Here is a 25,010-nt window from a genome sequence, read left to right as displayed (position 1 = left end):
TTCTTTATTCCCCTGATCCATAGCACTTCCACCTTGCACATCAGGAACATGGATCGGTTAAAAGAGTCACAACTAGCTACGCAGTACACTACGATATATGACGGTTATTTGAAAGCAAATTATCACTTCTCACTGACCACCGTTCTCTTAACTTTTATGCATGAACCTAGAATATTGCCGACTTCCAACGTGTATACTCAAAATCGACTTTAATTACGGCCAGAAGACAACCTAAAGCTTCAAGCCTCACCGTAAATGTAGGTTGTTGTTTGTCAGCACCATAGCTTTCTTTGCCAGCAACAGTTATCTTCCCTAGAACCATTCCATGCCTTGTCACTTTGTCAAACCTGTTTGAAACCAAATGCTTGAATTACACCACCGAAAGAATTGATGAACAAGCATCACATGACAAAGCTTTCAAATTAAAAGAACCGGGATAAAGTGGTTACTGCACATATACATATATATACACACAGGCCTTTAAGGGAAGGGATCCTTATTTTTCAAAAAAAAATGGGGACATCCTCTTAATCATTAAATTTGACTTTAATGAAATTTTGTGGCTAAGATTAATTCACAGGCCACAAAATCTCAACTACAGGATTTTATTAAAGTCAAATCTAACGGTTAAGAAGACGTCTCTATTTTTTTTTAAAGATTGGGGATCCCATCCCTTAAAGGTTTCGTGTGTGTGTGTGTATGTATATATTTTCATAACTGTTTGGATAAAGTGTGCTTTTACATCATGTCATGCTTCCACTTTATGACTATAAGTATTATTATGGAAGTTTTAACGAAAAGTCTGCAGTACTGTTTACTTTAACGAAAACTACATTTTTACATAAAAAAAAATCAATCCTGGTATTATTCACTTTATCCTTTATTTTGTCCTTATCATTAAAACTCAAAATTTTCAAACTCTTTTCATTAGTTTTCCTTATTATTTAAGGATGTTGAGATTTATGAAATTATGATGGCATGATATACATATTTTTATCTGCTTATCATGCATGCTTACACCCGGTAATTATAGTACTCGTTCGGATCAAGACCAACTTCACATGTAGGTTCACATTGCACTGTTAAGCTCAATATGGATTCATTGTAGGTGTCAACCTATACTACATTTGCAATAAGCAACTAGGACTTATACATGATGCGCTTAGCCAGCTTTATGTGTATAGGAACTTGAGCGTAGATATTAGAACATCTCCAATGGAGACTTAAATGGAGTCTCTAAATATAGAAACAAAAGACTTCCAATGAAATCGGAATAGAAATCCTTAAAGTATCTTAATATGTAGGAAGTTGAATACCTCAAATATAAAGACCGTATATAGAGATTCCTAGAGTGGTCCATGTTGATTTTGAGTGGAAAATAAACCCACTCAAGTGGGAATACTGCACCTTTTGTTTTTTTTTTTTTTCCCTGGCTTTTTGAACCCACCCATGCCATGTGGGCATGCTGATTCTCTTTCGGGTATTTTTGCAACTTCAACTTCCCAACGATAAATACAGGTTTTTGGTTTTTATCAACATCTAGAATACTCCAATGAAATGAACAATAATTTTTTAATATTGTAATCCTTATATTTAAGAATTATACTATAATGGCTCTCTCATTTGAGATAATATTCCTTTAATAACACAAAAATTCTTTTTAAATCTCTAAATGAGTTCTCAAAGATGGTGGTCTCATTGGATATGCTCTTACACTCAGCCTATTCCATATAGTTACTTTCTGCATGGGCTTGTTTGTCTGCATAATTATGATAAGCACACTATTTTGTAGAGTTGAGATGTTGTGTTTATCGTACATTTGAACATTAGGATTCTACGGTAATCAACTGTCATACTATTACATAGTATGATATGAGCAAATCATGTTATATTTTATTGCTGATATATTGTGGTTTACCATATAATTGGAAATAATTGTTTTAAACAATATTTGATTTTCATACTTAAACATAGTATGATTTGGAAACTATATATATGGGTTCACAACAAGGGGATATTATGTTGAGAAAAACAAAGATTTTATTAAACCCTTATTTGCATATGGTCTAATATTCTAGTAGATTGGGTGTTGAGTTTTTACCCGTGTTTGGGTTCGAAACTACCTGCTCCCCTTAATTATTGTACCCTCCCCCATCACCTTCAAATAATAAAATTTAAAAATTAAAAAATTAAAAAAATTAAAAAAAAAAAACTTATTTTTGCCTACTCACACTTTCTGTTTTGCACATCTCCGGGACTTGGTGAGCGAAATATCTTTGGTGATTCTGACATCCATTCCAGTAAATATAGGAATTTAATTCTAGTAGCTGTGTAATATCCATCCTACCTAGGATGGCAATATTCTTACTTTTACTGCACTATTAGCTATTGTCTAACAATTACATACTTTATAATATGGGTATATCCCATACCTCACATTCTCACCCTTAGTTTAAATATTTCTAGTTTCGGTTTTAATTTGTTCACACTTTCACTTAACTATTTCATGATATGGCTCCATCACCTTATAGGTGTTAGGCATCATGTCTTGAATTTGGTGTCCACCAAAATATCCGGGTCAGGATGTGTCAGTTGATGCAAGCGAAACTTGCACTACCATACATAAAAATAAAAATAAAAAAAATAAAAACATACGATCACGCATTCATGCATAAAAAATTGTCACCGCTTAGTACATTTCATTGATTCTGAACTTATTTGAAAGTACTTTTAAAATATCTAAAAACACTTTCAAATCACCCAAAGCACTTTTACCCATGTTTGATAAAAAAAGAAGAAGTTAGAAGTGATTTTTAAAAGGCAGGCATGTATTGTATGCTTCTGTCACGAACCACTTCAAGCGTTGTTCCGAAAGCACCTGAAATTTTTTTATTAAAAAACCTCAATATGCTTCTAATAGAAGCTCTTTTACTACAAGTGTTTTGAACATCAATGCTTTTTAAAGAAGCAATTCTAAACGAGCTCGTTATGTCAAATTGAAAAAGAAATTGACAAGTTAAACAAAAAGATATGATGCTCATTAAATAGTAGTATTAAGAGGAGAGATGCTACAACATAATTGAGGGCATGTCCCGCCAGTCTAATGTCAGAAACATCGAAGAGTGATCGTTTTAGTAAACAAGTTGAGAACTATTCTAATCTGCAACTGAACACACTATACTAATACTACAGATTTACAGTGGAAAAACACGACTGAATGCTTCATCTAGCGAACGCAAAGGTGTCATATCTCTCCAGTCCCAAGTGTACACACAATGCCTCAGCTTCATCAAATGATGATTCGCTTCGGTTATATATTGCAGCTGCAAAATATAGAGTATTTGCATCCAGAAAATTTCTCAACCACCTCCAAGACCATTGTTTTATCGGTCAAGAGCCAAGACAGCACCGGCAAATCTATACTTGATGGATCTTATCAAAACTTTTATTGAGCTTTTGGTACAGCCCGGTTAGAAACTCCATGCAACAATTTGACAAATCCAAGGAAACTTAGCTTTCCATCAGTGTGCCTAATCCAATCATGAAGAACCGCATGAACTGGGACGGAAGGGCTGAGGCCAAGTTCCTGAAACACATGCACATAATGCCCCGTATCAGTATATGCATATCAGTGGACAGAAAATTTTATACTAAAACGAAGAATTTAATGTTTTTTTCAAGCTCGTAACTACTACTATGAAGGGGAGAAGTGAATCAGTGGATACAGAAAGCAATTGGATGGTAGGAACAATCAGTCAACTAAAGATTGAAGAAAGGCATAATTATCATGCATCCACACATACCGAAGCCAGTTCCTCAATAACAATAGCCCTGTTGCCATCCTTCTCAAAAATTTCGTAGGCCCAACGAGCATGTTGCTCCCACCGATCAACAGCCTCAAGTTGGTGCACACTGAGTGCAGCTGCACAAAATTCCTCAAAATCCATCCTTCTGTATTGCAACGCATTAAGCTGCCAAGGAGAAGAAATATAACATTCTAATAAGAATTAAGAATGTACCAAATGCAATAACCTTCCACATCGATTACAAGTGTCGAGGCACCTACCGATGCTAGAAAATCAGCAATTCGCGCCTCCTTCATTGCATCAGTTGCATTTTTCATCAATGCCTGACAACATTAAAAAGTTCAGGAACATGACTAACCATAGGTTGTTTAAAGAGTAAATAATTTTGAAGGAAACCCACCGTTTTAATATTTTCTAAGCTTATTGTGCCATTTTTGTTTGGTTCCAACAGCACAAACTGCTCCTTCAAATAAGAAAGCTCATCCACAGTCAATGTCTTGGAAAGAGCCTGCCAAAATGCCAATGTTGAGGGAAGCAAATAAGCTACTAGAAATTAGTAAACAAAGAGGAAATACAAAAATAAACAAGCAACCAATGCAGAGAAAAAGGGTGGCAAGAAAAAATGTGAAGGAATAATAGCCTCTGCTAGTCACCAGAACAATATTAGTATTCTCAATTGAAAATGGCACCATATACACACCCTTAAAGCAGCTTTTCGGAGAGGTGATGAACGCATATAGACCTTCATGAGTTTGAATATTAATATATCCAGAGGAACTTTAATATCATTAGAATTTTTAAGCCATGGATGACCTGCAAGAGAAAGTAGTGAGTGACAATTTTGAGAAGTAACCATGATCAAGCAATTTTCAGAGTGAATAAGGCACTTACATAGGGCTTGAGCAGCAGTCATTCTTTTCCGTGGATCTTTATTCAATAGGCGCTTGACAAAATCTCTTGCCTCTGTGGACAGAGATGGCCAAGGTAGTTCGTCAAAACTTGGATCAGCTTTTAGAACAGCCCGAAAAATGCCGGACTCAGTTCGAGCCCAAAATGGACGGCTTCCGCACAAAAGAATGTATGCAATCACGCCTACACTCCAGACATCAGCCTCTGTAGCGTAAGACCTATGTAGAACTTCAGGGGCTACATAGTACGCACTACCAACAATGTCATTAAGCCTCTCGTCTGCAATGTTATTCAACAATATGAAACTATTGGACAAAGTTATAGAGCTATAAAAAAGCAAGTAGTACAGTACAGATTATGTTTATGTTGAAGAACTGTCAACCAACCTGGTTTGACAAAATCTGACAATCCAAAGTCTATAGCCTTCAACCGTGAATCTTCATCCTTTGACGTAAACAGAAAATTCTGATCCAGAAATTAAGTACTTAGATAAGTATACATAAATGAAGAGATAGCAAAGTTACAACACCCAAATGCTGGACCCAAAAAATGCAGTTATGCTTTTTACTAGAGATAGCAAAGCAGATAAAATGAACAAAAGCAAGGCAACTGCATGAAATGACATCTTCTCCCTTTTAAATGTAAACATCTACCACATATTAGTGACCTTTCGTTAGTGATGAATCGCATAAACCTTAATTCAATCCTGAGGACAACATATATCCTACCTCAGGTTTAAGATCCCGATGCACCACACCTTGGAGGTGGCAAAACGCAACCACATTTAATATCTGTGTCATAACGGTCCTTGCATCATCTTCTGTGTATTTCCCACCCCTGCAGCAAGGAATAAGAATATACTTAATATGGCAGCAGTTGTTGTCGAACTAATTCCCAGTCCATCAAGAACAACCAAATCATAACACATTCAAGATACTCGTGCTGAAATCTAACAGGCACCAAAAGAAATACCTGGCAAGTATCCTATCCAGGAGCTCCCCTCCTTCACATAATCTAAAAAACACGACAATTGAACAAAAGAAGTCCGTAAGAAAGAAGTTAAGAAAATCTTACAGAAGAACATGTACAAGCAAAATGCAGGAATCAGGACTTACTCCATTACAATGTAGACATTTTCCTGGTCTTCATACGCATCATAAAATTTCACTAGATTGTCATGTCCACTTAAAGCTCTCAATATCTTCACTTCCCTTCTCACATCCTCAATGGCAATGGCAGTAGTCATCTACCAACAAAAACAAAAAACAGAATCAGCAAATACGAAGAGAATACAATCCAAAAATACAAAACCCATAAAACAAAGCATAGAAAGGTACTAGAATAAACCCAACTGCCAAATTCCAAAGCAACATAAGTTGCTTCCAGAAGAAGGTAAAACTAGCCATCCAGAGACAAACTAAATCATTTCACCAATTCAAAGTTAGACCGCAATCGAAAGTAGGAAGGACTAAATGTCAACCTACTCATCAACAAAAGATTATTCTTGCAAATCAATATGCATCTCTCTTGTCTAGAAAGCATAACAATTACGCAACAGAATCGCTTCTTTGTTTCCTTTAATTCAAGTGTCTGCCTACAGATCCAATTCAAACAATGACAACGTAAAGTATGAAGGGCCCGTATCGATCACAAATGCCACTGATCATCAAATTCCATACAACCCACTAAAATTCACAGCTCAATTGGTCAGTAAATCCATTCAAACTAAGAAATTGCAAACCTTGGCTTTGGGGATGACTTTAACAGCGGCCTGTTGGCCCTTGAGCTCGCCCTTCTTGAACGTAGCTTTGCAAGTGTACCCAAAATGCCCTCGCCCAACCTCTTCTCCCATCTCATACTTGTTCCCAAAATGCTTGGAGAATCCGAAGCTCTTATCCAGGCCAGTGACGCCCTCCGCCTCGCCGCCCTCCGGTATCGCCGCCTCGTTTGGCTTCACAGACCCGTGCCTCCTAGCCAAAACCGCCCTTATATGCTTCGCCGGGGACGGCGGCGGGAAAGGCCTCTTGAAGAACCGCTTCGGGGTCGAGTTCGAGCTCACATTCGCCGGAGATCTCGCCGGAGACTTCTTGGAGAAGAAGTAGTGTGCCGGGCTGGGGCTGTAGAATGGGAAAAACGGAGACTTCTTGACGTTCTCCTCCTCAGCCTTCTCATCTCTACGGTTTTTTCCATTTCCGGCGGCGTTCGGCGGCGGAACGGAGCTCTCCTTGGTTGGTGGGGAATCGGATTGCGGCGAGAAAGTGTGCGAGTTTAGGGAGGGTTTGGAGGTGCAGAGACCCATTTGGTAATCGGAGATTCCTCCCTAAACAGACCGAGCCTGGGGATTTCAATTCCCGATTCCGGAGGTCAGAGCATCGCGTTTGGGTATCGGATTTCCGGATTAAAATTTTCAAAAACCCCTGAGACTTTCCGAAATTCTCAAGAATTTATAAGCAAAAAGAAAATATTTTTCTTGTTTTTGAAAGGATTCGGAATTTTAAATTTGAATTTCTGGGAATTGGGATTTGTCTCCGGCAATTGAGAAGAAGAAGAGAGGTGGATAGGAATCCATAGAGAAAGCGATAAAAGCGAAAACGACGATGCGTTCGCTTTTATTTTATTTTATAATTTGTATTCAACAACTCAAATTTATTAATTGGAGCAAGTTAGTACTAGTACTCATTTTAACTTGTACGAAGCCTCAGATTCGATTTTCTCAAATTTGGATCATATTTTTATTAGTTTATTATGAAGTTTAGTTTGTTCGTGCATCATTTTCATGTAAATAACATCATTTCGTTCAAAAATATATTATACGGGTAAATTTTTCTTCATATATCAATCCATTATTAGATCAAAATGGTATCAGCAATAACTCATTTCATGTAAACCTTACTTATAAACAAAAGTTTTCTTTATAAGTAACTTCCCTTCTCTCCCTCTTAACATAATGAAATAAATAAATAAATATTTTAAATGAAATCGGTTATTTAACTAATTAATTAATTACGGATTAAGCTTCGTATTAAATAGTTGTTACTTGTTAGCTTCTGTTGGAGCAAAAACAAGTGGAGTGGTCCAGCCTGTGGGTGAACGGAACACGTGGCGTGCGATGGGAGGGTTGTTGGATTAGCGGTTAATTCAATAGTTAATTACGATTTTGCGGTGCCGTTTATTAGGTCAAGCGACGGAAATGATTGCGAAGTTTCTTGATTTACGCTATCCGAAAGACAAAAGACGAAATGGACGTTTTGATCCGGGCGGGCGCTGTTCCGCGGTCGTCCGAAACAGAAACGCCCTCCAAAGTCAAAACTGCTTCGTTTTTTAGGCTGCCTTTCTTCTTGGACAAGATAATTAGGGATGGACATCGGTGGATTGGTCGTATTAGACTTCAATTAGTTGGCCAATCTAACCCATCCAAATTACTCTTAGGCAGTATGGATTGGGTGGGCTCCACGGGTTAAGTTTGATTGGCTTTTTACTTATTCCTAATGTAAGCATGAGAGACCAATAATCAATCGTTACGTTGAACTAGACCTAATTTATGTCAATTTTCATCTACATTAAAAGGGTATGAGTTGGCTAAACCTCACAATGGGCTAGCTATAATGTGGTTCAAATTCGCCTTTAGCGATAATCGAACCTAAAATCTCTTACTTGCAGGTAAAGAGGAATACTACCGCAAAACTAAGTGGCCTAATTCATATGAATTTGATGTTGTTATATCACTACATGTTACTAATATATAAATTTCACTATTTAAATCAAGCATTAATAAACAAGTACATTTAAAAGTTACTACATTCATGTATAAATTTATTCAATGTACATATATTTTTCAGAATTATTGTTATTTAGGTGGGTTGGTTTCAATCAGTTTAATAATACTTCAACCCAACTCAAACCCCTATTGAACAAACGGTTTAATTTTTACTCAAAAGTAAAGTTTTAATGTTTAGAACCCAAACTCAACCCATATTGGATAGGTTGGTCAGGTTGGACGTTAGACCCAGTAAAATGCCCAGGATAGCTTTACATATTGGCCAAACAGTCCCTTTATGGGGACCCTTTTTAGAAGAAAAAAATAAGGGTTAGTTATGCGACCTACTATATATCGGATTTCAGCGATCCGAGCAGTTTATGTTGTAATTTTCGATTGATAGATCATCCTCGCAAAAATAAATTCAATTTGAAACCATTTGCCCGTTCAACTGTCATGATGAAATTTCAATGTTTCTTAAACTATAGTGTTCGTCAATTTCTTTGACCTCAATTATATGCCTCAAATATTTCCAATTTGGCTAATATTTTATAAGGATGGTCCATGATGTGCAATTTGGAAAACAATCAGTTCGAATAGTTGAAATTCGATGTCGTTTTGGCCCCATAACTAATCCCTAATTTTTAAAAAAATGGGGATCCACTGATTGGCCAAATATTCATTCCCATGAGAAATATATTTTCCACATAACAAAATAGACCAATAGAAAAACGAAAAAGATTATGTATATATATACACACACACTAGCATTTGCCTACACACTTTATGTGTATGAATACATTTCTTTAGAAAATGAGAAGGGGAGAGAGAGAGAACGTGGGGGGAGTGGGAGGTTTTTGTTTTTGTTTTTTTTTATTTTTTTTATTTTAAATATTAGAGATATTTTAATATCACTTGTAGATGAGGCTTCGATAAAAAAACAGTAAGATTTGAACCTATGAAATTACATTATTGCCCATCATTTTTTTTGTATGTGATAGAAGACTAAGTTGTCTTTTCACCCTCTTTTGGTTGACAAAAGAGAGTTTCATTAATTAATAGAGATTAATATAGATTTGGAAAAATTATTTTCACAAGTTCCTTTTAATTTTTTGCAATCATTTGTTATTTATTTATTTGATCTAATGGTTAGAAATTAAAAAAAAAATATTAAAAAGTGGTATCGTAAAAGTGAGGTGTGAAAATCAGCCCGCTCTATTTTGTTTTTTTGTTTTTCTCTTTAAAAGAATAAAGCATATACGTATTGAATTAATTTTTCTTTAAGAAGCAAAACAAGCACGCATAGACTATGTCGAACCAACGTGTTCAAGAAATTGTTACACAAAATATATCCATGTGTTGTGCATGTTTTGAATCTAAAACGTGTTTACAAGAATTATTATTAATTTTTCTACAAGTTAATGCTTTTCTTTTATTTATTTTTTTGGCATTTTATGTTACCAACTAACGGGGTGAGGAAAAATAATTAGTATTTTATATTAAAAAAATGGACAATTAGGGATCTCGATTCTGATAATTAGTAGAATTATGTCAAAAATGTTGTCCTCGTTGATGATAATCTAGCATCTAACCTCTCAATTCTTCTCGAATTATAGAACAAGTTTTGATGCGTCTAACAGATTGGATAACTGATTTCTTTAACAATGGAAGGTGAGAGATACTAATTTAGTACCTCTTAACATTTTTTTGTTGGTCAAACGATGACATTTCAATGTTGTTAGAAGTAGTATAAGTTATTGTATTAGTGAAAACTTTCATGAAAAGTAGTCTCATTAACGGACATTGTAGATGTACCAAAAATTGTTTGGTAGGTACCTAATAACAAGGACTATTCCAAAGTAAGGATTCAAATGTTTGACAAGCTGCACAATCTTAGGTACACTGATTGTTTATCACCAACTTGCTATTGAGTGACAACTAGCAGGAATGCCCGCACTCTGTTGTGAGACTTGAACCCAATCCCAACTGTCCATTTAACACCTCCCAATATTAATTCCTAACAACAAAATAAATACAAAAGCAAAATCAGCAGCACTTTCAAATCTTTCTAAAGGAAAAGTGGGAAACCATTATTAAGAAATATGCAAACGAAATGTATTCAACCCTGATATTGAAGAGAAAACAAAGTGTGTTAGTGTATTTATCTTCCTCATTTCTTGTATAGTTGAGGAATTTTTGCTTACCATCCGAATGAAAAGTAAAATGACGCTAACACACTCAATTACAGTACAAAGAAGCTCGGAAACAAATTATTATTTCCAAACCCATGAGAGATTACTAATCAATCTATTAGAAGTTGAAATTCAACCCAAAATAAATATTTGGTACATCATAAAAAACCTGCAGCACAACAACCCTATTCAAAATGCATATTTCACTAATCATATCACAATCACAGAAGTAAGGATTTCCAAATGTCACAATATTTAACTAGGCTCCATTTAACTATTATGCATAGTTCTTCAAAAACAAAAAGAAAAGGAAAAAATAGAAAGAAAGGAAGATTTCTTAATTTCAAATTAAATTGAATCGCAAATTGAAACAAAAAAAAGAAGATGATTGACTGAGAGGAGAGAAGACCGATAGAAGAAGAACACGTCGACAATTCGCACAGAAATTCTATTTCATACAACCTTAAATCACCATGGCGAAAATGAATCTTAAAACGTGCAACACGGAAACAAATCAATTCCCTAAAATTTCAAAATTCAGGATAATTCAACCAAAACCTAGAATAGCTTATATACCTTCGTCGTGTGTATCTCGTGACCCAGAATTTGTAGGTGAAAAACAGAATCAAGTGTGTAGTAGTTTATTGAGATATATGAATTTGAAGTGTAGAGCTATTGTATGAAGAAAACGAAAGAAGAAGAAGAAGACTGAGTTGTACGAAGAAGGTGATGACCTAGGGTCAGACATGAAATAACATTAACTAAGCGGGGGAAAATCGTCACTCAACTGTATTTATAAATAGTAAATCAATTGATTTTTAGTTTTAGTATATTTTAAATTTCTATACACCCTTTATATTGCATAACAAGCTAAGGTGCATGCATGATAGTCCTAATTTTTCATTAGATGATGCATTAATATACAAAATGACATTTTCAATTGCACATAAATCTGTTCTTGATCACTAAGAAACGCTTGATCACTTACCATTAGATTTAATATCAAAAGCAGAGAATAAATATGTGTTTTTAGTATTTTAATCTCAAAACCTTGATATCGAATATGAGTGTGAGTGATCATAAATTCATTGATCATCAGGTGACAATGAATTTTTAGTCATTAAACAATGAATTCTTAGTAACCAAGTGATAAGAGAGCGAGATGTTTCCGAGACGAACGGATGGGCAAGTTATGAGAATAGTACAATAAGAAGCTTGCTAACCAAGAAAAGGAATAGTAGTGGAGCCCTAGTGGATTTCTCCTCTCTCTCGCTTTAGCTGGGAAGTGTTGAATTTGGACTTTGGGGCGGTTTCGAATTCACGTGAATCGGCAGCAATAATTAATGATGCTTTCATGTTATATATGACTTCAAACGTAAATAAATTTAATTATCCCAGAATAATTTTTTTGGTGTACGCTAGAATGGTCTATGCTGAAATTTATTTATACTACAAAAACGGAGATTTGAACAAGAAATTTCGGATGCAATGATGAATATTCTTAAGCAACTAATTAAACTACAGCAGTTTGTCAAATTTTAATTTAATAATTTAATAAACTTGTAAAACTCCTAGGGGCCAATTGCCCCCCACTTACAATGTCAGACCTAATTCCAAAATCTAACATTCATGCTTCATGATATTGCTACGAACCAAACACTCCGGTCATGATTCAGCCCCCCACTAAAATATATATAAGTTACAACATTGCATTTTGTCAAAATATATTAGGATGTGAAAAGCAAAATCTTGCAATGGCTTATGACGGTAGGTTTTTTCTCATATTGTTAATAACCTCAACTTTCTTTAACATTTTTTGTTTATTGCTGTAAACAATATCAAAGAAGGACAAATCAAACACAGAACTTTGAATGTGACTAAGTGCTCTTATATATCTCTCCCACTACTTCCTTTCCTCAATTTTCCCTTATTTCTCCAGCAATAAGATCATCCACGTGTGTGGAATTATGACTAGGATTTACGAATCACTTAAACCTGCAATCTCAATGCATGAAGGCATGAACCAGCTGCCTTTCATTGGATTGGCGCCAAATGGAGGGGGATGCATGCATGGCTAGCTCATGCATCCAATTTTTCCAATGGGCATATATACATACACTGTACCATGTTTTAGGCTGCCAATAATAATATCCATTTTTTGGTTTAAGTTTACCATGTGGATGTGGGTGGTGCCGGACTCGTTGGACAAAACATTAAAAAAATCGCTAAAAACCTGAGAACATGATGCATGTGAGAGTAAATTAATAAAATTTTGTTTTAAGGGTTGACCATCACAATGTATCATCATTCACATAATCAACGATGTTGGCACTTTGGCTAAAGTCGGAAAACGATCTTGTAGCTTATGCAGAAGTCAAAAAGAAAAGAAAAGCAAAATTAAACTACTTAACACTAATATTAGTCTATATTAGGTTGATTAATAACGGAATAAGTTAATCGTATATACTTTATTTGTTGACTTGTTTTGTGCAATTTAAAAATGAGAGGCCGGAATAAAACCAACCTAATTTAAAACGAGAGGCTTGAATAAACCCAAGCTAAAACCAAAGCGAACCAATTCAAATTAATTTTCTTCAATTAGTCAAAATCAAACCAAACCAAATCAATCATATGTATCAAACAGTGGCATATGAGGAAGCCCCACGCAACGCATGGCGCGCATGCTTACCTTGCCAATGAAATCATAAGCATAAGAAAACATAGAAAATTATCATTGCTATTGAATCATTTTCCATCCATCTTTTCTTGTGGTCAATTTGTTCCATCATGATGCTTTCAGATTCGGATGTTCTTTTGCTATGTATAATCAAATTATTTTTATGGTCAAAATCATGTCGGTTCAAGTATATGTTTGTTGAGAATGTGAATTTCACATCCGAGAATTCTAACTTTTTTATAATATTGAATAATGTCCTTTCTATTTGCAATTAATATCCATTGTTTATGAACTAACACATGAATATTGGCATATGCTATTGGCACCGTTCTAGCGGTTAGGCAGTTGGTCACCGTCCCGATTAATCTCTAAGCGTTTGAATATTAAGAAAATAAACCTAGATTTGCTTAGACATCCGCCTAAACCCTCCTAGGCACCCGTCTAGGTTGTGACTCTCACTTAGACAGAAAATTGATAACTTTCATTTTGCATTTTATTTTATCAATAAAATGTAAGAGGCTTTTTAAATACTTGGATGAACACTCATTACATGCTTGTTCCCCATGTTTTCAATATGTTATAACACTTTATAATCTATATGTCATTTTATTATTCAATTAATATATCACATACAATTATGTGTTTTTTTAAGTATAAATGGGCATTTATTTACACAATGTATAATAAATTTACTTAAGTCCGCCTAGTCTGCCTAGGCCCTAGTTCACCGTCCGACTAGTGTTTAGTGTCTTTTAGAACCTTGGCTACAGGTGGATTGTCTTGATGGTTTGGGTATTTCTCTTCAATCACTAGTCTTGATTTCAAATCCCCTCCCTCCCATTAGTATAGAATATCGTTTCTACAATTCTACTAGTCTAAAAGAAGAAAACAAATTATGGTTTTAACTTTTGTTTAAGTTTCAAATTTAATTCTGAGAAAAACAAATTTGTAAATCCCGCCTTAGGGTTCATTTTATAATCATTTAGCTTTTTTTTTTTAATTTTTTTTATTCTTTTTTCTTAGAGTTAAAAAGAAAATACATGCTTGAAATGAGGAATAAAGAAGGGTGGAAGGATGGCGGTGGGAAACGAGTGAAAAATGAAGGAGAATGTACTACTCCGTATACATTTCTTCTACATCACTCTCATTACCATTTTTCTATGTATTCCCGTTCATCCTTGTCCCATATAATTCCCTCATTTGTAGCAACAAAAACAAACATAAAATGGTCTTCAAACGAAACCCTTAACGTAACCATATGTTTGTTGACTCCAGAGGTTGGATGATAATTTCAGGTCCACTGCCCATTTTAAGTTGAACCCAGCAATCTTTTCCTGGGTCCTCCTATATTTTGATGATCATGACTCATTAAGGTTTGCATGCCTCTTCTCAATAGTCGGTCAGAAAACGTTGTAAATGACCTTCTTGGCCAGTGACAACCACCTCACACCAACTTCGCATTTCCATAAACCCAGCATTAAATTACCCAAAACTAACAGCACAAAGCAATTATAACGAGCGCTGCAGCCTACCACAGCTTCTATTCCAATAAGCACAAGCACCCAAAGGAATTTTGCACCTCAGAACAGGACTCCATTCCAATTAGAGAAATAATTTCGTATCGGGCTCCGGGTATCGAATGCTCTGCATTTTCAATTGTCAGATCTTTGGTAAAAAAAATGAAAAGCAAGATCCAAGTGTTAAAAACGCCGATTTTCGTTGATGTTGGAATGCATAGACTGCATTGGAGGATTTTCTACACGGGGATTCTTGGCTTTAGATACCTAGACGATGATCAATGACCAAGATATAGCGAAAAATTCCGATGTATAATGCACCGGGGCATAATAGAATTTCGATGAAGTGGTTATATGAATTACAACCTCAGTGCCATATCTTACGCTTGGACTTCTTCCAATCGAAGAAAGGTGGTGTTGAGTGGTAGGTGCTGGCGTCGCTGGGTCAGCAATGTTCAACTTGTGTTTTTTTGGGTGCTTCATGCATGTGGTAGGTCTGGTCAAGGATTCTACAACTTGCATTCTGCTTGTGATTTGTGAAAGTTGGCAACTTAAATGAAGATGCAAGCAATGTGCAACATAGCCAAGAATCATATCAATCAATTCAATACAACATATTGTTATCGTTCGATTGTAAAAACATACAAGCGGCTTTAATCTAGGCCGCCTTAATACGATTATTCAGCATCAGCTAAACGAAATTGTTACTGAATAGTGACTAGGTAGTTCTAGCATTCAATTGATTACTACAAATTGCGAGAGCACTTGAAACACGGACTAACCAGATTTTTCGTCCCCACCGAAATTTGATTGCAGAAAATCTGTCTGGTTAAGATGACTAACATCACCCGAGGATTTTACGGCCCATTTGTTGTCATCGTACAAGTGAAATATGTGGATCGATGTATTGGCTACTTTGCCTATAGACTTGCCATTTGGGTAACCTTTCTTGAGGAGTGTTCTGATGACCCCCCCATGAGTGGCCACAACTACTCGCTCTCCTGCAATTGAAACAAACCACGATATAAGCATTCAAATTGTTATTTGTGTTGCCCTTGATCTAAATTGGCATCTGTTGTTGCAGCTTAGTTATAAATTGAAAGGCAAAACGTGTCTCGATTGCATTAGAATAGTTTATACAAAAATATATTGATCTAAAAATGGTCATTCCACTCTACGACCTGTGTCACATTCAACAAAGAACTCGTTAGTTTTTCTCAAGGACTCGTGATCTCAAAATGAAAAAATGCATATTGGAGCTCACAAACTAACTAAAATTTTATTAAAATATTTTGAAAATTCCATAGCAGTAAAGATACAAATGAGAAATCCCCCTCGTGCTACCGTACCTTTGTGTTTATTGCCAATTCGCTGCAATGAAGATGTGCAGCGTCGATGAAGTTGATCAAGACTTTCTCCACCCCCCTGCATTTGTAGAATAGTGAAATAAACATAAACTTGTATTTTGATGTCCAAAGCTAAAATTAATGCCCCTGAGCAGAATAATTTTAGGGTATCCATTATCATAATTACATGTTGGCCAATTTTTCACTCGTTTTAACCATGATATCACATGCTATGTGACAATAGCCATTACCATGAAAAAACAGTAGAGTCCGTAGATATAGGTTATCAATTAGACATCTATTGCACGATTACGCAAGAAAGAACAATACTAATACCACAATCTTATATCTTACAAGTACCCTCTTTCTCCAACCCAAACCAGAGACTAGAACATCAACCTCAGTCGGGTGTGAAGACAGGCAGTACTCTTGTAATGCGGATGTTAGATTACATACAAAATTCAAAGAAGTACCAACTGTTATATACTTAGGCCCAAAGTACTAGAAGATTGCTTACTGGGATCTCTTGACATGTCTCACGAGATAAAAAGGCCTGGTGAGCGTGAGGTTTAAGTTTGGCAAGTTCATGGTAAACAAGTCCTTGAAGATCACCTAAATGCCTTTCTCGTAAATCAGGATCTGTTACAACCTGAAATTTTACCCAACAGTCTTTACATATGATATACCGAAAAGAAAAAAACAATTTCTCTCATCCAAATTATGCATTTGGCTTCATATTAATAAATTGATTTATCCAATTCCAATTTTCGGTGGCATGTATTAGATGAGTTGATTACCAAGACTTTGACTCCATAATTTTACTTTACTTATTGACAAACCACAGTAAATTTATATTTATATAATGCAGCTTCCAATTTCATGTCTGTTTTTCTAGTTTAGAGAATCAAGAAAACACTTGGTGGCACCATCTACATTATTTGTTATTGCAATAAAAACCGGTACTATCTTTTATGGAATCTACTTCAATAGATGCAACAGGGAGGTAAAAAAAGATTATCTACCGTTAGCCCACCACACTTGGATGCAATGATCTGTGCAGTCTCATAAGCTCGACTCAGGTCAGAAGAATATACGAGGGAGATTTTGGGATCCTTGGATAATCTATTACCCACCTTCAGGGTGCAAACAAAAACTTTGTCAGAGATTAACAAGTCAAAGGTATGGCTTAAAACCGTCGTGTGTGTTCCTCAAAAAATGGGGACCCCTTCCCTTAAAAATTCTGTGTGTATATACAATATATATAGTTCGTAACTTACTGCAGCTGCTTGCTGCCTCCCAGCATCGTTTAACTCAACATCCAAATGACCCTGCCCAACATGAATTTAGCTTTTAGAAAAGAAGGGTAAAACACACTAATAATCCAGGAAATTTACCCATGTCTCACTTTGGTCATCCAATTCAGATCACAATGTCCCGGAACTTCATTTGATATCTCCAAATGACACTTGGCATAATTGCTGTTATCCTTCCCATATAAAACAAAGACGTGACAGGCATCTGGCCATTTTTAAGGGGTATTTCTGTTTTCTACAGGAACCATGAGAAGAAAATAATAATGAAAAAGAATTGGAGGTTCTTAGAATTGCTGGACACTCTTTCTAGGGAATTTCTTTTAGCTACTGTAGCATCCCAAGCTTGGCGGCTGCCGTGGCAGCCACCCCCAAAGTCAGTGTTCACTGATCGACCCGCACTTGATATTTTTTTTCTCTTAAAAAGAGCAAAATAGTGTCTTCAATAGGCAACCATCTAAAGCACCTCATTCTCTTTTCTCCCGCAGTTCCTTCGGTGTGACATAAATGCCTCTAAGAAAGAGCAGTGCATGTGATGCGTGACCATTTTTGACAGGAAAGATAACCGAAGTCATGCCAAGGGACACTTTAAATCATTTTACTGAAGTTCAACGGAATTAAGCGACCCATTTCGAAATTTTATGAACTAAACACAAACATCGGTCAAAGTTCAGAGGAAAATGTTCATTAACCGCGAGGTCAATTACATAGTCACGAAGCAACGGAAAATGTTTGTTGGGTATAAAACAACAACACTATAATCCCATAACAATTTCCGATAGAATACTACACAATGCATCACTTGTAACCTTACATACCATTTTCATTCTCTTAAGAACTACTTGCTTAACAAGTTCAATATTATCGCAGATTCGCAGAGTAAACAAGCCGCGAAATTTGGGATATTAACATAAAATTTTAGATTGTGCTATGAGCTGACCTAAATCATGCACCTCTACTCATCAAACAACTAACAAAACGACGTAGTTTAAGTGAAAAAGAAGACCTGTATTCTACGGTCAGCGTTCCAGGCCGTTTCGCCGTGGCGAACTACGATGATCTCCGCGTAATCAGAACTCAAACAGCTGCATTGAATTCACAGGATTAACAATAAATCAAATTGAATCCAAAGCTTTCATTTTTCAACTTATTACTTTTTCCAGCAATCGAAGATTCGATATATACAAACCCCAATTGACGAACCATGCGATTGGAAGGAAACCGAGGATAGAGGTGCAAGGAGAATGAGAGGGAGATCGGACCTGGAATCGGCGTCCGCCATGGATGAATCGGGAACTGACACCACCGCCGTGGATGACTACTCGGCCGTACTGAGCCAATGCTGAGCTGCGAGCTCCGTGAGGCGCGAGAGGGTTGAGTGAGAGTGAGAAAATTTAGAGTGCTCATTTCATTCATTAATTTTCAGGATCCGAAAAGAATTGAAAGGAATCTTATTCTTTCCGAAAATAGTGGAATCTAAATTGTTGGTAAGAAGACAGAAATCTAATTTTTGTCGCAGGCCTTGATTTTCCCACCAAATAATGTGCTGCCCGCCAAGTGAAATTTAATAATTTATAATTGGGCTAAGCCCAAAAGGAAGACGCTCTAATATGAACATAAATGGGCTTTTATTGGGCTAAACTATTTGTTTGGTCCTTGTATTAGTGAAATGTGGCTTTGATTTTTTTTATTTATTTAGAGAAATATCACTTTGATTTACGTAAGGACAATCATTTTGTTTTTAGCTTTTTATGAAAAGTGAAGATTTGTTAATTATGAAAACTAAAACTAAGAAATTAAAAACTACTTTTTTAAGTTTTTAACTTTTGATGGTTTTGATTTTTTACTTTCCATTTTTTAAAGAAATAAAAACATAAAACTGAAATGGTTATCAAACGAGACATTATTGTTAAAAATGACACATGAGTAAGGATATATGAAATGACAATAGATATACAGTTTTTAGGAATTATCTTTCATATATATTATCATTTCATGTATAAAAGTATATTTATTTTTAAGATTTGTTATTGCTCTCTGAAAATAGTTTTGCACTTGTCAATATTTTTTTTCCATTTGTTAAGGGGGCGGATTATGACTTTTTTTGGGGGTTTTTTGTTTTGTTTTTGTATTTTGGGGGGGGGGGGGGAGGTGGGGCGGAGTACTGGGGGGGGGGGGGGGGGTGGGAGAGGTGGGGCGGGGTACTTGGGGGGGGGGGGGTGGGTGGGAGAGGTGGGGCGGGGTACTGCCCTCAATCAGGGAAACAATTCCAGCTCACACAATGGTGTCCTAATTGATGTTGGAATACACAGAATGCGAGATTAACGTTCCAGCTCATCCTATACACTGAGGCTTGTGGCCATTAGAAATCCAATGATAACAAATTAAGAGTACTATTAAGCCCATTCCAGTGTCTTATTTCCTCACCCATTATAAAATGATACTCTTATTGAAAAATTTATCATGGTATAAAATGACCTTTACATACCTAAAAATCAACCAATTATGTATTGCCACATAACTATTAGTTATATTGATTCTTTTTAATCAAATTAGTAGTTATACTGATAAAAAATAAAAAATAAAAAAACTAAAATATCATAAATAAGAAAAAAAAAAATCATGAATCCCACAAGCTTTCTTGGGAAAGGAAGTTCAAAAATTAAACTTATCAGGAAAAGGGGATTTCGGACTAGACAGAGCAAAACCTTGAGGCTCGCAATATAGTACATGTTGTGGAAGATGTTATCAAGCTTCACCAGAGAGTAGAGCAAGTTAGTCTTCAAGATTTGTAACATCCCACATCGATCAACGGAGAGAGGGTGATGTGCCTTATATGTACATGCCCACCTCTTATAGCACAAGGCCTTTTGGGAGCTCATTGACTTCGGGTTCCATTGGAACTCCGAAGTTAAGCGAGTTCGCGCGAGAGCAATCCTAGGATGGGTGACCCACTGGGAAGTTCTTGTGTGAGTTCCCAAAAACAAAACCGTGAGGATGTGGTCGAGGCCCAAAGCAGACAATATCGTGCTACAGCGGAGTCGAAACTGGGATGTGATAGAATGGTATCAGAGTCACTCTGCCGTGTGGTGCGAGTGTGCCGACGAGGACGTCGAACCCTTAAGGGGGTGGATTGTAACATCCCACATCGACGAACGGAGAGAGGGTGATGTGCCTTATATGTACATGCCCACCTCCTATAACACGAGACCTTTTGGGAGCTCATTGGTTTCGGGTTCCATTGGAACTCCTAAGTTTAAGCGAGTTTGGGCGAGAATGGTCATAGGATGGGTGACCCACTGGGAAGTTCTCTTGTGAATTTCCAAAAACAAAATCTTGAGGGCATGGTCGGGGCCCAAAGTGGACAATATCGTGCTACGGTGGAGTTGAGCCCAGAATGTGGTGGGGGCCTGGGGCGGGATGTGACAAGACTATTATAATGTTGAGATAGATGAGGAGAGAAGCTTATGGTCCATATTACATTAGGGGACTCACAAAACCGACACTCGTTGAACCCCGATCGTGTTTGATGTTTTGGAACAATTTGGATACCTACCATATATTGAATTTGGAGGAATTTGATGTTAGAGAAAGCCGTTGCAGCACCAAATTATGAGTGAAGCTCTTCCAATTTAATCACACTCTCTCTTGCGCGGTCTGAAATCAAATTGGAAATAATAGAAATTGGGTACTGGAGCAGCTTTTGAGACGTGGTGGTGCTGCAATGGTTGGCGATCGAGGAGGGGCGCCAGGTGTTGGGGATTTGCGGAGTCGATAATGATAGTTTTGCAAATTTTCTAGGGAGAGGGCTTCTGCCTGATGGTGATATTTGGAGTTCTTGTGTATTTTCATTTAGTGATAATTGGCTTTTTAAAATATGTAATAATTTTTTAAAAGCAAGAAAAAAATTGAAAAAGAGATATGTAGGGTTATTTTAGAAATAATGGTAGGTGGGAAAAGAGTTGTATTTTTTCACTTTTTATGGTGGGTGTAAACATAAGGTGGATAAGAAATAAAACATTGGAATGAGCATATATCACCATTCAAAACTAATGGCAAAAAAAAATCTGAGTGTATAGAATACTTTAGAACATAGTAGAATTTTTGGATAGATTGCATTTTTTAAATGATAAATTATCTTATGCATGAACTTCTTCCAATTCAAGAACCATATCAATCAATACAACATATTATATATTATCATTCGATTGCTAAAACATATCGCCGGCGTTAATTTACGCCGCCTTAAAGAGATGATTCAGTATCACCTAAATGAAATTGTTACTGAATAGTGACTAGGCTGTTCCAGTATTCAATTGATTATTACAAATTGCGAGAGAACCCGAAACACGGTCGAACCAGATTTTTCGTCCCCACAGAGAGCTGTTACAGAAAATCTGTTTGGTTGAGGTGGCTAACATCACCCAAGGATTTTACGGTCCATTTTTCGTCATCGTACAAGTGAAATATATGGATCGATGTATTGGCCACTTTGCCTAGAAAATCGCCATTTGGGTAACCCTTTCTGAGTAGTGTTTCTATGACTCCCCCATGAGTGACCGCAACCACTCGCTCTCCTGCAATTATGACATGTGTTGCATTCGACAAAGAACCAGTTAGTTTTGTTATGTACTCATGTAATCTCAAAGAAAAAGTTTACAAATTCCATAGCAGTATAATTACAAATGAGACATCTGCCCATGATAATATACCTTTGTGTTTATCGCCAATCTGCTGCAACGAAGATGTGCAGCGTTGATGATGTTGATCAAGACTTTCTTCAGCACCCTGCACGTGTAGGATAATGGAATAAACATAAATGTGTGTTGTATGATTTGGCAAGAAAGAACAATACTGACATTACAATCCTATATGCTATGAGTCGTCTCTCTTCGAGTGCGAAGACAGTCAGTACCAAGATTTCAGAAGACAGTCCAAAATCAAGGCGCACGGATCAATTCCATAAAGTCTCTCACTGGAGTACTTTTATAATCCGGATGTTAGATCTACTTACAAAATTCAAACAAGTACCAACTGTTATATGCTTAAACTCAAAGTACAAGAAGATTGCTTACCGGGAAATCATTACTCGTGTCACCAGATAAAAAGGCCTGGTGAACCTCAGGATAAAGTTTGGGAATTTCATGGTATACAAGTCCTTGAAGAACACCTTTATGCCTTTCTCGTAGATCAGGATCGGTTACAACCTGAATTTTAACCCAGAAGTCCTTTTACATTTGGCTTCAGATTAAAATTTGATTTGATCCAGTAGCAATTTTCTGTAGCATGTATTTAGCTGAGTTGACTCCATGTACTTATTAGCGAACCGTGGTAAACTTATACACGCAGCTAACAATTTCATGTCTGTCTATTTTTCTAGATTAGAGCATCAAGAAAGCACTTGCGGTACTACATACAGTATTTTTAATGAAATCCGCTACTACCATTTACGGAATCTGCTTTCCATTAGTAGATGACCTACCTTTAGCCCACCACACCTAGAGGCAATTATCTGTGCAGTCTCATAAGCTCGACTGAGATCGGAAGAATATACGAGGGAGATTTTGGGATCCTTGGATAATCTGTCACCCAGCTTCAGGCCATAAACGAAAAATTTGTCAGACATTAACAAGCAAAGGGTAAGACTCAAAACTGTCATATGTGCTCCTCAAACAGCATGTATATATGCAGTTTGTAACTTACTGCAGCTGCTTGCTGCCTCCCAGCGTCATTTAATTCAACATCCAAATTCCCCTGCCAAACATAAATTTACTATTTTTGGAGAAGAAGGGTAATTGCACTAATGATCAAGAAAATCTACTCATGCTTGGTGCCTATCGTGGCAGCGCCACCTCGATGCACACTTAATGTTTTTCTCTTATTTCAAATGAGCAATATAGTGTTCTTCATAGGCAGACATCAAAACCACCTCAGTTTCTTTTCTCTTGCGGTTCCTTTGGAGCGACAAAATGCCCCTAAGAAAGCGTGGCGTGTGTGATGCATGGTCATTTTTGACAGGAAAGAGAGCAGATGTCCACTTTAAATCATAGAACTGAAGTTACAAGGGGCAAAGTGACCTATTCCAAAATTCACGTACTAAACACAAACATCAGTCAAAGTACAGACTACAGACGGTATTCCTCTAATTTACTGAAAACAAAGAAACCAGAAAAGCCTTACTTAATCAGCGATTCAAAGCCAGAAGAAAGGCATGCAGATATATAAATGACGAACAAAAAATACGTTACCCTACCAGCAATGCCAATGACATAGTCACGTAATAGCAAAAAATGTCCATTGAGGATAAAACAACATTATGATTCCATAACAATTTCTGATAGAAGGAACATCTATACACGGCGTTATTTGTACTCTAAAATTCCATTTTCATTGTCTTAATGATTACTTGCTTAACAAGTTAATTTGATATTATCCGGAGTTTAGAATTAGAACATATTAAGATTTTAGATTGTGCTATGACTATGAGCATATCAGCTAACTCAAAACTCACACCTCTACTCATCAAACAACTAACAAAACGACGTAGTTTAAGTGAAAAGGAGGACCTGGATTCTACCCTCAGCATTCCAGACTGTTTCGCCGTGACGCACTACAATGATCTCCGCGTAATCCGAGTCAACACAGCTGCATTGAATCCACAAGATGAAAAAAAGGATTGAATTTAAAGCTTCATTTTCTTCAATTTATTGACGAGGTATGCGATTGGAAGGAAACGGAGAATTGAGGTACAAGCCTACAAGGAGAATGAGAGGGAGATCAGACCAGGAATGGGCCTCCGCCATGGATGAATCGAGAACTGACGACGCGGCGGTACCCGAGTCAACGCTGAGCTGCTAGCTCCGTGAGGCGCGAAGGGGTCGAGTGAAAGTGAGAGGTTGAGAACTTAAGAGTGCGCATTGCAATCATTGTTAATTAAATAGAAGAAGAGTCTATTGTTTGCGAAAAGACATGGAAATTGCCTGGAGTCTAATCTTCCTTGCAGGCGTTTACTTTCCCACCAAATATAAAAAATTGTCACAGTTTTTTGTCTTTTATTTGTGCATAAAAAATGACGATGGTTTGAAATCACGTGATTTTGCTCTATAAATGTTACAATTCTTTTAACCTTGATGAGTTGTTATTACTTCTGATTCTTTATGAAATGTTTATTTTTCTGAGCGGTTTTAACTATATGATCATTTATACTCTTCTTGTTATAAGCAATATTTTATATGACCTGGTAATAAAATTATTTAAAGCTTTTTAATCCGAGTCAACACAGCTGCATTGAATCCACAAGTTTATAAGAACCATTGAATTTAAAGCTTTTTTCTTTTTTTCTTTTTTTTTTTTCAGTTTATTGACGAATTATGCGATTGGAAGGAAATGGAGGATAGGATTACAAGGAGAATGAATCGGGAGCTGACGACGCCGCCGTACGAGTCAACGCTGAGCTGCAAGCTACGTGCGGCGCGAGGGGGTTGAGTGAAAGGGAA

The 25,010-nt window shown here is 36.6% G+C and overlaps 3 protein-coding genes across 5 annotated transcripts; all 3 read right to left on the bottom strand.

Moving 5' to 3' along the window:
* Positions 1-3,016: 3,016 nt before the first annotated feature.
* Positions 3,017-7,333, bottom strand: LOC137738427 (CDPK-related kinase 5-like). The gene is made up of 11 exons (XM_068478065.1): positions 6,457-7,333; positions 5,831-5,961; positions 5,688-5,729; positions 5,444-5,552; positions 5,102-5,180; positions 4,698-4,994; positions 4,507-4,619; positions 4,207-4,314; positions 4,067-4,129; positions 3,804-3,971; positions 3,017-3,586 (listed from the first exon to the last, which is right to left on the bottom strand). Exons 1-11 carry the CDS (start codon positions 7,012-7,014, stop codon positions 3,446-3,448), a joined length of 1,809 nt encoding a protein of 602 aa, XP_068334166.1. The 5' UTR covers positions 7,015-7,333; the 3' UTR covers positions 3,017-3,445.
* An 8,081-nt stretch (positions 7,334-15,414) lies between these two features.
* On the bottom strand, positions 15,415-18,930 carry LOC137708956 (phosphoglycerate mutase-like protein 4). Of its 2 annotated transcripts, none has more exons than XM_068448114.1 (7): positions 18,704-18,930; positions 18,521-18,599; positions 17,482-17,532; positions 17,227-17,337; positions 16,722-16,853; positions 16,208-16,283; positions 15,415-15,859 (listed from the first exon to the last, which is right to left on the bottom strand). In XM_068448114.1, the coding sequence occupies exons 1-7, from the start codon at positions 18,928-18,930 to the stop codon at positions 15,636-15,638; spliced, it is 900 nt and encodes a 299-aa protein (XP_068304215.1). In that variant the 3' UTR covers positions 15,415-15,635. The 2 variants fall into 2 exon arrangements, with proteins under 2 accessions (XP_068304215.1, XP_068304218.1); XM_068448117.1 differs by having other exon boundaries at positions 18,777-18,929.
* Positions 18,931-21,661: 2,731 nt separating this feature from the next.
* LOC137708966 (phosphoglycerate mutase-like protein 4) lies at positions 21,662-24,488 on the bottom strand. Of its 2 annotated transcripts, XM_068448122.1 has the most exons (7): positions 24,298-24,488; positions 24,081-24,159; positions 23,218-23,268; positions 22,997-23,107; positions 22,590-22,721; positions 22,227-22,302; positions 21,662-22,091 (listed from the first exon to the last, which is right to left on the bottom strand). In XM_068448122.1, the coding sequence occupies exons 1-7, from the start codon at positions 24,315-24,317 to the stop codon at positions 21,901-21,903; spliced, it is 660 nt and encodes a 219-aa protein (XP_068304223.1). In that variant the 5' UTR covers positions 24,318-24,488; the 3' UTR covers positions 21,662-21,900. The 2 variants fall into 2 exon arrangements, with proteins under 2 accessions (XP_068304223.1, XP_068304226.1); XM_068448125.1 differs by having other exon boundaries at positions 22,997-24,159; positions 24,273-24,486.
* Positions 24,489-25,010: the final 522 nt, after the last annotated feature.

This window comes from Pyrus communis, chromosome 1, assembly GCF_963583255.1.
Source record: "Pyrus communis chromosome 1, drPyrComm1.1, whole genome shotgun sequence".
NCBI lineage: Eukaryota > Viridiplantae > Streptophyta > Magnoliopsida > Rosales > Rosaceae > Pyrus > Pyrus communis.
This window is presented reverse-complemented; position numbering and strand designations above follow the sequence as displayed.

Bases quoted from the DNA above. Each gene is read 5' to 3' on its own strand.
- LOC137708966 (XM_068448122.1), bottom strand. From the start codon at position 24,317: ATGGCGGAGGCCCATTCCTG. The intron at 23,269-24,080 runs GTCCTCCTTTTC...TATGTTTGGCAG, and splicing joins ATGCTGAGGGTAGAATCCAG to GGGAATTTGGATGTTGAATT. The intron at 22,722-22,996 runs GTAGGTCATCTA...GTTAAAATTCAG, and splicing joins CTAGGTGTGGTGGGCTAAAG to GTTGTAACCGATCCTGATCT.
- LOC137708956 (XM_068448114.1), bottom strand. From the start codon at position 18,930: ATGAATGAAATGAGCACTCTAAATTTTCTCACTCTCACTCAACCCTCT. The intron at 16,854-17,226 runs GTAGATAATCTT...GTAAAATTTCAG, and splicing joins CCAAGTGTGGTGGGCTAACG to GTTGTAACAGATCCTGATTT. The intron at 15,860-16,207 runs GTACGGTAGCAC...TTTCAATTGCAG, and splicing joins AATTGGCAATAAACACAAAG to GAGAGCGAGTAGTTGTGGCC.
- LOC137738427 (XM_068478065.1), bottom strand. From the start codon at position 7,014: ATGGGTCTCTGCACCTCCAAACCCTCCCTAAACTCGCACACTTTCTCG. The intron at 5,553-5,687 runs GTATTTCTTTTG...TCCTTGCTGCAG, and splicing joins CTGGATAGGATACTTGCCAG to GGGTGGGAAATACACAGAAG. The intron at 4,995-5,101 runs GTTGGTTGACAG...ATAACATTGCAG, and splicing joins GTCAGATTTTGTCAAACCAG to ACGAGAGGCTTAATGACATT.